The sequence below is a fragment of the Odocoileus virginianus genome, unplaced genomic scaffold (assembly GCF_023699985.2).
Source record: "Odocoileus virginianus isolate 20LAN1187 ecotype Illinois unplaced genomic scaffold, Ovbor_1.2 Unplaced_Scaffold_28, whole genome shotgun sequence".
Lineage (NCBI taxonomy): Eukaryota > Metazoa > Chordata > Mammalia > Artiodactyla > Cervidae > Odocoileus > Odocoileus virginianus.
Window position 1 is genome coordinate 219,413 of NW_027224290.1, and position 12,992 is coordinate 232,404.

Sequence of the window (12,992 nt, forward strand, 5' to 3'; positions counted from 1 at the left end):
CTCTGGTCTACTATAGACATAAATATCTATAAATATATCCTTCTTCATGAAGTTATACTTATTAAGTATTTTATGCTGCCAAATTGGTGAGTCTCATGCCATGAAATATGTTTCTTCTGACAAATCTATGACTAGAGCATACAATGTTATCCTTATATTTTTTATTGTTATTAAGCATCCACTTAATTTCTTTGTATAAAGAGCAATTTGAAAATGTCTTTGGTATTTGGCATTCCTATGAATGTTATGAACATAAAGGCAACTTTCAAATTTACTGTAGACCACATTGTTCTAAAGCTTACTCAATTACTTGATTCAACAAACAATTTGACCTAGTAAGGATGGAGGCCTAAGAAACCTGGACAGAAATTATGGAGAAATTATGAATTTGTAAGTTATTATTGTTAAACTTTATTTTTGTCTATGCCTGTCTTCATTGCTGTGAGGACTTTTCCCTCGTTATGGAAGCAGGGGTTACTCTCTAGTTGCGGTGCACAGGCTTCTCACTGCAGTGGCTTCTCTTGTTGCAGAGAACACACTCCGAGGTGCCAGGCTTTAGTAGCTGTGGCTCCTAGGATCTAAAGTGCAGTCCTGTAGTTGTGGTTCATGGACTTAGTTGCCTCATAGTATGTGGGATTTTCATGGATCAGGGATCCAGTTTGTGTCTCCTACATTGGCAGGCAGATTCTTTATAACTGAGCCACAAGGAAGCCCTGGAATTCTTACCATATTGGCTTCTAAATGTCTTTTTTTTTTTTCCCCCTTCTTTCTTTTTTTTTTTTTTAGTATTAAGCAGTTTATTTTGTTCTTCATTAAGATTTTCATATCCCAATGATAACATTTCATAGATAGGTTTCATTTTTCAATCTCATCACTAATGAGTTAAAGCAATCAAATGTTTAATAGAAAAAGCAAATTTCAATTTGGTATAAAAAATGGTGAAAATTGGTTACATGTGAGAGTTCTGGAGTCAAATGAACCTGGTTCAAAATTTTATTTAGTCACTTCTTAAACGTATGCATTGGAAAAATGTGTATTGTCACAAATAAAGCTGTCTAACCTTTAATTATGAATAAAAATACGTGTCTTTGGGAACAAAGGATGGTGGTTGTCATCGTGTAATGTAACAGATATCTTTATATAATGGTCTTTACCTGGGATTTAGCAACTATTAAGGACTCAGTTACGGCCTTCATCTTTATTATTATCATTCTTATTTTTTTCATCATGAAAATCTTTGTCTTGCCTGTCATGTTTGAGTAGTATTGTGCCTCACTTTTCCGATAGATATACATGTTGAGTGCAGTGTTATTTATATCTGTAACTATTACCATATCTATATATTTTGTGTTCATAATCAAATTTGTTAATGTTACTTGATTTCATTATTTATACTTTTACAGTTCTTTGCTTGTGCTTTTAGCATTTAATAGAATTAAAATTTCCCACCATGAATATGGATTACTGTGTAGCCTATTTCTCCTGTTAGAACTACTGACTTTTTATTTTAAGCTATGAGTAGCTAGACACTTCCATTTATTAACTAAATATTAAAACAGGTTGATTGACCTTTTAATCACAGTGAAATGCTTCTTTTCCTCTAGTAATGTATCTTGACCTATAGACTTAGTTTTATTTTCAGCTAGCTTTTTTTTTTAATTCACTAACCCTACCTTCTGCTCTGTAACTCTGCCTTCTTTATTTATTAGATTTAGTTTTTGTGGCTTATAGTTATATAATATCCATCTAATTCATTTTTCCTATCTCTTTGTCTCTCCATTTAATTTTAATTTTTGGTATATTTTGGTGAAATTCCCAATTTTCTCATTTATTTATTATTTGTTTCTCTGTTTCCTTGAGTATATTAAACACCATTACTTGAAAATTCTTGTCTAATTACAATAAAAAACTACTGTGTATTTGTTTCTATCATTTCTTTTTTGTCCTTGTTTTTGAACTCATTTGTTCTCTTGCCAAATTTAGTAATTTTTCTAGGGTGTCAGATTTGACATATAAAATTTTCTGACCCCATGGACTATAGCTCGCCAGGCTCCTCTATCCATGGAGCTTTCCAGGCAAGAACACTGGAGTGGTTTGCCATGACCTTCTCCAGGGGATCTTTCCCACGCAGGGATCCAACCTGCATCTTTTGCATCTCCAGCATTGGTAGGCAGGTTCTTTACCAACCAAGATTTATTAAATTTATCTAATCAAGATTCTGACTCAAATGGAGATTCCTCTCCCACTTTATTGGTTACATTTCTGCATGTAAGATTTTGCTTGATAGAGCTGTCAACTGTGAGCTAAGTATACAATCCATAACCCAGCTTAATAATCAAGAGTCAAGCACTGTAAGACTGCCAAATACTCTCCCCCCACCCCCACAAAGTTCTCTGCATTTTTGATCCCATTCAGCCAACATGTGTGTGTGTGCGTGTGCGTGCGTGTGTGTTCATCGCTCAGTTCTGTCTGATCTTTTGAGACCCCATGGACTGTAGCTCATCAGGCTCCTCTGTCCATGGAATTCTTCAGCCAAGAAGACTGAGTGGTTTGCCATCCCCTTCTCCAAAGGAGCTTCCCAACCCAGAGACTTAACTGAGGTCACCCGCATTGTAAGCAGATTCTTTACTGTCTGAGTCTCTGGGAAAGCTCAATTCAGCCAATATGTCCTGTGAAAATGGCTGCATTATCAGTCTTAGTTTTGGGTTCTTCTTTCTCATCTGCAGTTAGATACTTATATCGCCTGCCTCTGTCTCTCTCTTTTTTTTGCTGTTGTCTTTTCTTGACTTATAAAATTGGTTTTCTGCCAGGAAAAAAATTGTTCTTCTCCTCCTGCTTTATCCTCAGGAACAGCAGGTGACTGCAAATGTAGCTTTAGATAGTCCACTTTCTCTGTTCTCTGAAATTTTCCTCTCTCAACCTATTGCTTCAGATTGTCTGTAATGCATTTTAACTTTTTTTTAAAGTGATTTATTTATTTTGTTCATTGGTAAAGTTTTACCTCTAGCTTCTGTTATCTGCTTATTTTGACTGAGTTATAATTTAAATTTCATATATGTAATATTTTATTTACCTTGTTTTCACCTGTCACTACATTTAAAATTTATACTTAGATAACTTTGCAGCTACAAAATTATATATAGTCTTTAATATATATGAAAACTTTAGTGACTTCTACATATATGAAAAATAAATTAAGTCAAAATTACACCACATTCATGAAAAATCCACAGAATATTCTTATTTAAACTGAAACAATGCATTTTCTTATATAAAACTCAAACAATGTAAATTGCTTCTTCTGTTTGCTCTCCTTACTTTCTTATCAGAGTTAATTAAAGAGTGTGATATTCAGGCTTTTTAATACCAGGATATATGTGGAATTATTTTAAATAAAAATGAGTTTCATATAATAAATATTGCCCCTCAGGAGTTTTTCATCTACTGTCATAAAACAGACACCTCTGTAATTAAAACTTCTGGGCTTCCTTCATTTTTGAAATTCCTATAACAATATTCTAGAAGTTTCATAATTTAGTTAACTTTTTCTTTAAGATTTTTTAAACATATTAATGATGCCATAAACATGTGTGTATGTGTATTATGTAAATATGTGTGTAAGTATATTAACATCTGTGCATTTTCCTATATATCTCAATACAATAGAATTTCAGAATATATATGTATATGCATAATATACACATATATACACATACATACAGACATAATCTGTCCTCATTATTTGCTGCAATTATGTTCTGTGAAGTCATTGCAAACACTCTTGTAAATTTTGGACCATCTTTCCTTTGGAGAAATACAGCATTAAGTTCTTTTGGGCTTCTGGACACATTTTCTTTAACCAATTAGCACATAATCTTTGTGTGTGTGTGTGTATTTCTGTGTAAAGACACATTTTAATATATGTTAAACAAAATTAATATGTATTTCTTACAAATGAGGAATCACAGGCAGTATTTTATTATAATAAAACTAGTCAAAAAGGGTTACCCATTTTCCTCATCCTGGGTGATGTGTCTGTAAATTTATTTGGATTTTGCCCTCACAACCGGGTTGCCCACTACATATTATTTAGTTGACTACTATCTCATGATCTACAAATTTAGCCATTTTCCCATTTTTCTATAGCATCATCACACACTGTAAATGTTACTTAAGTACTTGTCTGAGCAGCCTCATATGCAGATTGTAAATTTCCTCTTCCTTTAACTGGATGCATAGTATTTTTGATTCACTAACATTGACCTCATGGACAGCAGTGCTATAACCCATGCCTGAAAGAAGCTTGTCCAGCATATTATTTCTTTCATAGAGCAGATCACAGTCTTGTGTTTAGGAACAGGGACAGCACTTCAGCCCTTTGCTTGGGGGCCGTTTTATTCAGAAAAATCACCACTGGAAAGCACAAAAATGAGAAAAACATCACATTATAAAAAGACTGCAAGAAGAGTATGCATTTAGGGTATAAGATCTGAAACAAGAAGGCAGAACATCGCCTTGTGGAGATGGGAACATGTGCATTGGACAATTCAAATATTTTGCTGATCTGTGCACAATTAACCAATGACAATGAAGACACTCTGAGTATTGATTTTGATATTTCAAATAAATTTTAACATGTAGGTGAGTTCACAAATACTGAATCTGCAAATTATAAGGATTTTATATACATACACACACACACACACACACACACACACACACACATATATATATATATATTTGCTGTTCAGTTGTCTAGTTGTGTCCAACTCTTTGAGACATGCCTGAAGCAACTTACCGCATGTGCTTATATATATATATATATGTATATATATATAGTTGTTGTTGATTTACTAACTTATGTCCAACTTTTTCTACCCTATAGTCTGTAGCCCACCAAGCTCCTCTGTCCACAGGATTTCCCAGGCAAGAATACTGGAGTGGGTTGCATTTCCTTCTCCAGGGGATCTTCCCAATCCAGGGATCAAACCCACATCTCCTGCATTGGCAGGTGGGTTCTTTACCACTGAGCCACCAGGGAAGCCTATATATATGTATGAAAAAACGTGAAGGTGTTAGTTGCTCAGTCGTGTCCAACTCTTTGAAACTCCATGGACTACAGCCCACCAGTCTTTTCTGTCCCTGGAATTCTCCATGCAAGAATACTGGAGTGGGGAGCCATTCCCTTCTCCAAGGGATCTTCTTGACTCAGGGATCAAATCTGGGTTTCCTGCACTGCAAGCAGATTCTTTACCATCTGAGCAACCAGGGAAGCCCCATATATATGCATATACACATACTACGTGTATAGATATATATTCACACATATGCACATAATGCATTAATAGTAAAGTGAGAGTGAAGTCTCTCAGCCATGTACAACTCCTTATGACCCCATAAACTGTAGCCTACCAGGCTCCTCCATCCACGGGATTTTCCAGGCAAGAGTACTGGAGTGGGTTGCCATTTCCTTCTCTAGGGGATCTTCCCAACCCAGGGATCAAACCTGGGTTTCCCACATTGCAGGCAGATGCTTAACCATCTGAGCCACCAAGGATTAATAATTCATTTCTAATTATAAGTCATCTATATATTTTAACTTAATTAAAGACTGAATGTGTAAAAACAGCATTTTGACTTTGACATTTCATGAATCACATTTTTTCAAAGTTTTCTTTTTTCACTGTTATTTATATGGGTTCCTTTTGGTTTGTGTCTCCCAGTAAGTTTTAAGAATAAAGAAATTGAGAGGATAACTTACAGATTGAGATTTTAAAGAGACTTGAATATTGGGAAACTTTTCTTAGAAATATTTATGGAGAAAAAAAAAACCCTCAACTTACATAAAATTTAAAATTCCCCAAACCTGTTTTACTGTTGTATAAAATGGGGAATACTACTGCCCATGGCTAACTCTGATAGTTAGTCTTACTTCAGAATTTGACTTATGATACACATAAATATATTTTGTTTAATGTCAACCTTAATGTATATATGATAAGGATCATTTACATCATCATTGATCAATGTCACTATTGAATGTGATGTTTCTTCCCATCCTTATTTCTGAAATAATATACATTCTCCATTGTAACTAGAACAAGTTAATTAATAATAATTTGCAAATAAGGCTGATGGGAAAGGCAGGGATTCTGAAATTAAAAAATTACCATCACAGGGAACTCAGAAGACAGGCAGCATAAAGAGAACTCATCTGACAAGGGCAGAGCTGTTTAAGCAGATTGAGCTGTAGGGATGTGTGTGGGCACGAACGGTGACAGTTCTGAAAGGCAAAAGTCACACACAGAAACTCAGAGTCTTTTACTTAAAGAGAAAAAACAACCATTATTTGTCTCATAATAATGCACTAAGAGACAAGCTGAAAACTAACAAAGCAAACAGTAATTTCCAAAACTGAATATTTCCATATTCTCTAGACTATTATGGATGAAACATTATATTCACATTTTTCTTTAACTCTTTATTTTATATTGGAGTATATCTGATTAACAAAGCTATGATAGTTTCAGGTGTGCAACAAAGTGATTCAGTTATACATATACATGTATCTATTGTTTTTGAAATTCTTTTTCCTTTGAGGTTGTTACATGATACTGAGCAGATCTCCCTGTGCTATACAGGGAGCTTTATATACTTCAAAGTAAATGTGAGGCAATTTACTTCTAATTTGTGTAGTTAAACTGCAGTTAGCCTCTGCTAGTAACCCTGCTGCCACAGTCATGACAAGTACATGGCCATGATTAAGTTGCAATATTCAAAGTAAGAAAGAAAAAAAAAAAAAGAAAAACAAACCTTTAGACACACCAGGTTTTTCATTAACTTTTTTCTTTACTTGGGGGGCTTTTTTTTAAATGATAACCTCCGCAAAAATATACACCTGCTTTTATGATTGAATTAAATTATCTAATTTTACTTATGAAGAGAATGAGAATTAGAAATGGGACATATATTCAAAAGATTCTCAAAAACACAGTTCTATCCCTGGCTTAACCACTAATGTATTAGTAAAACATTAATACCTCTGAACCTCAACCTCCTCTCCTAAAAATAAAGAGGCTGATCAAACTGTAAAGTGTCATTTTGTCTTCAGACCCCAAAGTAAAAGTCAATGGATATTAAAGTCAGTTAGGTGTTAGTTGCTCAGTAGTGTCTGACTCTTTGCCACCCTGTGGAGTGTAGCCTGCCAGGCTCCTCACTCCATGGGATTCTCCAGGCAAGAATAACAGAGTGGGTTGCCATGACCTCCTCCAAAAGTCAATTAAAATATCTTTAAAAATCAATGAGCATCCCACACTACTCTGAATTTACTACAGATTGCAAATGTATGTATTTGGGTGTACTGTGAGAGCTGATTCAATGTCCTTTTTTTATCAAACTTTTGCATTAGCTATGTAATGTAATCTATGAATATCATACATTTTACTAGATGGAATGAATGGACTCTCCAGACACTTTTGTTCAGTAATAAGTAGAAGTATGAATATCTCGATAGAGATGATTTGTGACACATAAAAATAATATATAAAATCTGTTTCTTCCATGCATATTAAACACATGTAATAGTTACATGAAAAAATAAAATATTCTAAACTAGAACTCAAAAAAATCATAAATGTACTATAAATTGAGAAATTTGAAAATGCTCATTGGCACACTATGGAACATAATTCACTTCAGTTAACATTCTACTTAATTTTACAATTAAGAAAAAAAGACAAATAACCCTTTCTCTGACTATAAGACCAATAAATTTTGCTCTATATATTTCTCTGATTTTCAAAAACTAATAAAAATTACTTTTTATATTCTTTGCAGGTTAATCATGTTAAATTTGCAGTATAAAACAGTGACAAAAGAAAGAAAATTACTATAACTTTGCCTTTAACCTGTTAAGTATTTCATATACAGTTATTGCTGCTAAAAGTCATTATTATTCACCTCTCTGGCGAATACTACCTTCACTCCCCTAAAACACATTAACCTCTAGAACTCAAGTTTTTTTAATGAACCATCTCTGAATCCTATTACGGATTTGTTGGGTCTTGATGCTGTAGATGATGGGGTTCATCAAGGGTGGGAAAAGAATGTAGATGTTGCCCATAAGGACATGGACCACAGGCGGGAGGTGCTTCCCAAAGCGGTGTACCATAGTCAGACCAATGATTGGAATATAGAAAACCAGGACAGCACAGGTGTGGGAGACACAGGTCTTCAGGGACTTGAGCCGCTCCTCTCGAGATGCAATAGTCAAGACAGAGTGCAGGATCAATGTGTAGGAGATGAAAATGAGCACTGAATCCAAAAGCAGAGTACAGATCACCAGAGCTAAGGCATACAAGCTATTGAAGCGGATATCAGAGCAGGCCAGCCGGAGTAGGTCCTGGTGCAAGCAGAGGAGTGGGAGAGGACACGGCGTCGGCAGTAATGGAAAAACTTTAGGCGGACAATGGGAGCAGTAATGAACAGGAAGCTCCTCCCTAAAATGACCACACCGATGTTGATGATTCTGGTATTGGTGAGGATAGATGTGTATCTTAGAGGATTGCAGATTGCAGTAAAGTGATCAAAGGCCATGGCGAGGAGGACTCCAGACTCCATGCAAGATAGCCCATGAACCAAGAAGGTTTGGGCAATGCAGGCATCCAGCCCAATCTCCTGGCTGAGCCCCCACAGGATCCCCAGCACCGTGTGCGCTGTGGACAGCCCCATGCAGAGGTCAGTGAGGGCCAGCATGGCCAGGAAGTAGAACATGGGCTCATGCAGGCTCGGCTCAGTACGGATCACATGCAGCACCAGGCAGTTTCCTGACAGCACCATGACATAGATACAGGAGAAGGGGATGGAGAGCCAGGGATAGTGCTGTTCTAGACCAGGGAAACCCGTAAGGAGAAAGGTAGAGTTACTGATTTTAGAATCAGGTCGAACAGACATTGATTTCCAGAGACAGTAACCTCTCAAGGAAAAATGACTGCCTTCAAAAAATCTCTGAAGTAACAGCTGTAATAAGAAAAGGATTAGTACAGTAGCTCTTTAAATATACAACCAAGGCTTATAGTTTTTCCGAAGCTAAGTATTCTCTGAAACAGAGACAAATATATGCATACACATGAAACTTCCCTGTTATTAGATTTTTGGCCCCATCAGAGGCCATATCCACAAGGTCACCACCAATTTTTAGCTGAATGCTTCACATTACAGGCCTCAAATATGAAGGATCTTTTACTTTGCAAAGAATAATAATGTTTAAGCATGCAAAGTAGAAAAAGAAAACACATTTGGGTTGTTCACATGTAATCCTGGTGAAATAAACTGCAAAGCACTGCTATTGTGTGGAGGATTAAACTCTGCTTATTACAAAGGCACTAAGTCATTTAAAACAGTCATTTATCAATGATTTTGTCCATTCTAACACTCATGTTTCAGGGACTTAGTAAAAGACAACTCTCACTCACAGTAGAGATGTTCTTGTCAACCTTGAAAATCGATTGTACTCTTTTTTTTCCCTTGGATCACACTGGCCTTTAGATTCTAGAAGAAGCAAGATTTATGCAGGTGCAAACAGTGTAGGAGCCACTGGAGTAAATCCCAGATCCTGAGAGATGTTGAGGATGAGTGACGCAACATATAGTGCCAACATCCCTTGGGAAGAATGGGAGAAAACCCATGAGGGGTGTGTTCACAGCAGACTTTTCACTTCACTAAGTGTTGAATAATGTTGAGAGTCAGTTCAGTTTAGTTGCTCAGTCATGTCCAACTCTTTGCGACCCCGTGGACTGCAGGCAAGCCAGGCTTCCCTGTCCATCACCAACTCCTGGAGCTTGCTCAAACTCATGTCCATCAAGTTGGTAATGCCATCCAACTATCTCATCCTCTGTCATCCCCTTCTCCTGCCTTCAATCTTTTCCAGCATCAGGGTCTTTTCCAATGAGTCAGTTTTTCACATCAGGTGGCCAAAGTATTGGAGTTTCAGCTTCAGCATCAGTCCTTCCAATGACTATTCAGGATTGATTTCCTTTAGGATGGACTGGTTGGATCTCCTTGCAGTCCAAGGGACTCTCAAGAGTCTTCTCCAACACCACAGTTCAAAAGCATCAACTCTTCAGTGCTCAGCTTTCTTTATAGTCCAGCTCTCACATCCATACATGATTACTGGAAAAACCATAGCTTTGACTAGATGGACCTTTGTCGGCAAAGCAACGCCTCTGCTTTTCAATATGCTGTCTAGGTTGGTCATAGCTTTTCTATCAAGGTACAAGCATCATGGTTGCAGTCACCATTTGCAGTGATTTTTGAAGCCCCAAAATGTGGTCTCTCACTGTTTCCATTGTTTCCCCATCTATTTGCCTTGAAGTGATGGGACCAGATGCCATGATCTTAGTTTTCTGAATGTTGAGTTTTAAGCTAACTTTTTCACTCTCCTCTTTCACTTTCATCACATTAAAAAAAAAAAAATCTCACCCTGGGAAATTTGGAAATGAGCTTTGGATAGAGAGATTCAGGAAGTTTTAGTAGTTTCCTTCCTCCCTGATTGATGTTTACATTTTATTTGAAGGGAAGCAGATATCTCTTATATAAAAAAGTTATTGCTATTAATATCAAATTTCATTTTATTTCCCTGAATTTCATCTGCAAGCTCTCTTGTTCTTTTTTGAAAGCATGGCTTAAGTATTCAAAGAGTTCATGTGCTAGCTAGCAAATATAAAACATTGCTTAAAGTCACATAATTTTGCATATGATTGATAATTCTTATAAGACAGTTAAAATCAGAGCCTCTATTTTCACAATGATCATATTAAGGAACATTTTTTTAAACATTTACTGTGTTCTAGGAGGGCTTCCCTGGTAGCTCAGCTGTTAAAGAATCTGCCTGCAATGCAGGAGACCCGGATTTGACTCCTGGGTCAGAACCATCCGCTGGAGAATGGATAGGCTGCCCACCCCAGTATTCATGTGTTTCCCTGGTGGCTCAGATGGTAAAGAATCCACCTGCAATGCAGAAGACCTGGGTTTGATTCCTGGGTTGGGAAGATCCCCTGGAGGAGGACATGAGCAACCCACTCCAGCATTCTTGCCTGGAGAATCTCCATGGACAGAAGAGCCTGGCGGGCTACAGTCCATGTGGTTGCAAAGAGTCGGACATGACTGAGCAACTAAGTGGAGCACAGCATAACTCATTAAGCTATTAATATTCTAATTATAATTCTGTAGTTGAAAATTTTAGTTCAGCAAAAACGGACCTAGCATATGTTGAAATCTGAAATACAGCTGTATACTTTATCTTCTCATATCTCACTCATTTGAAAATATCAAATAGTATCAGCTATTTGAAATATGAAATATAATCTATTTTGCTATCACTAAGGATACAGAATATTTTACAAAATATTAAGTCCTAGGGATCCTGTCGCGGCTCAGCCAGGAAGTCAACCTGGATGCCTGTATTGCCCAAACTTACTTCATGCATGGTCTCTCCCTCACACAGTCTGGAGTCCTTCTTGACATGACTTTTGATCATTTTACAGGAATCTGTAATCCCCTGGGACATACATCCATATTAACCAACACCAAGATCATCAAAATCAGGCTTTGGATGATAATTAAGAGTTTTATGTTCACAATTAGGAGTTTGGTTTTCACTGCTCCCATTATCCATCTGAAGTTTTCCACTGCCACCATTCTTACCTACTCTTTCCTTGTGTCTGTCTTCACCAAGGCCTGCTGGGGTTTCCTGCTCGGACACCCACTCCGGGAGTTTCTATGCCATGGCTCTGGTGACTTGGACTCTTTTGTTTGATTCCATATGGATTCTTGAGTCCTGTGTTCTGCTCCTGCACTGTCTTGGCTATCCCATCCCAGGAGGACTGGTTCAAGTCCTTGTAGACCTGTGTCTCTCACATCTGTGCTGTCCTGCTTTTCTATATTCCAGTCATCAGTCTGACTATGGGGCACTGCTTTGGGAAGCACCTCTCTTCTGTGGCCCAGGTCCTCATGGGCAACATATGCATCGTCTTCCCAGCTTTGATGAACCGCATCATCTACAGTGAAGACCCAACAGATCCGTGCCAGGATTCGGAAATGGTTCTCCATGAAAGGGAGTGAAACATTTTAAATCAAAAGCTGGCTAGTTTCAGAAAACTTTTGGCAAAGAAGGAAAGTATATTGAACATTAAAATTTTATATGACATGCCATTATCATGTGAAAAATTTCAAGATTTATAAATATCAAGAATGGTAAAAACCCTTATTTCTAAATTTACTCACTAAGTATAATGTTGAAAGTTCTGATCATAGATTTATTCATCAGAGATCCCTATCACTTTTGTCTAGGAAAAAGTAATATTTACAATTATCCAGAAAAAATCACCACTTTGTATGACTGTCTTGATCAACATAGAAGTTACAACTGGTTTCTAACTTTAAGTGATGTTTTCAGAGTGGTTCACTCATGAGCTGTTCAAAAGCACCATCAGCCTTCTCTTCTTACTGAAACATCAGTTGATAACTTTGTATCTAGCTTCTGGGAGGAACTTTTATCACTATCATTTTTATATGGCTACCAATCTCACAATCTTAATTATAGTCTTTGATGTCCTTTAATTCTAAGACTGCTGTCCTTTCCAGTTCTGCATAAATGCTCCATTTAAAGTGAAAGAGGAGAGTGAAAAAGTTAGCTTAAAACTCAACATTCAGAAAACTAAGATCATGGCATCCAGTCCCATCACTTCATGGCAAATAGATGGGAAAACAATGGAAACAGTGACAGACTTTATTTTGGGGGGCTCCAAAATCACTGCAGATGGTGACTGCAACCATGAAATTAAAAGACATTTGCTCCTTGGAAGAAAAGCTATGACCAACCTAGACAGCATATTAAAAAGCAGAGACATTACTTTACCAACAAAGGTTCATCTAGTCAAAGCTATGGTTTTCCCAGTAGTCATGTATGGATGTGAGAGTTGAACTATAAAGAA

At 36.9% G+C, this 12,992-nt stretch overlaps 1 protein-coding gene and 1 pseudogene across 1 annotated transcript; one reads left to right on the forward strand and one right to left on the reverse strand.

Annotated features, from left to right (window-relative positions):
* Window positions 1–8,011: 8,011 nt before the first annotated feature.
* On the reverse strand, window positions 8,012–8,952 carry LOC110147323 (olfactory receptor 51V1-like). Its single transcript, XM_020908760.2, is given in 2 exon segments — window positions 8,012–8,415; window positions 8,418–8,952. Coding segments are annotated over 2 exon segments (939 nt in total).
* A 528-nt stretch (window positions 8,953–9,480) lies between these two features.
* LOC110147333 (olfactory receptor 51V1-like) lies at window positions 9,481–12,120 on the forward strand (annotated as a pseudogene).
* Window positions 12,121–12,992: the final 872 nt, after the last annotated feature.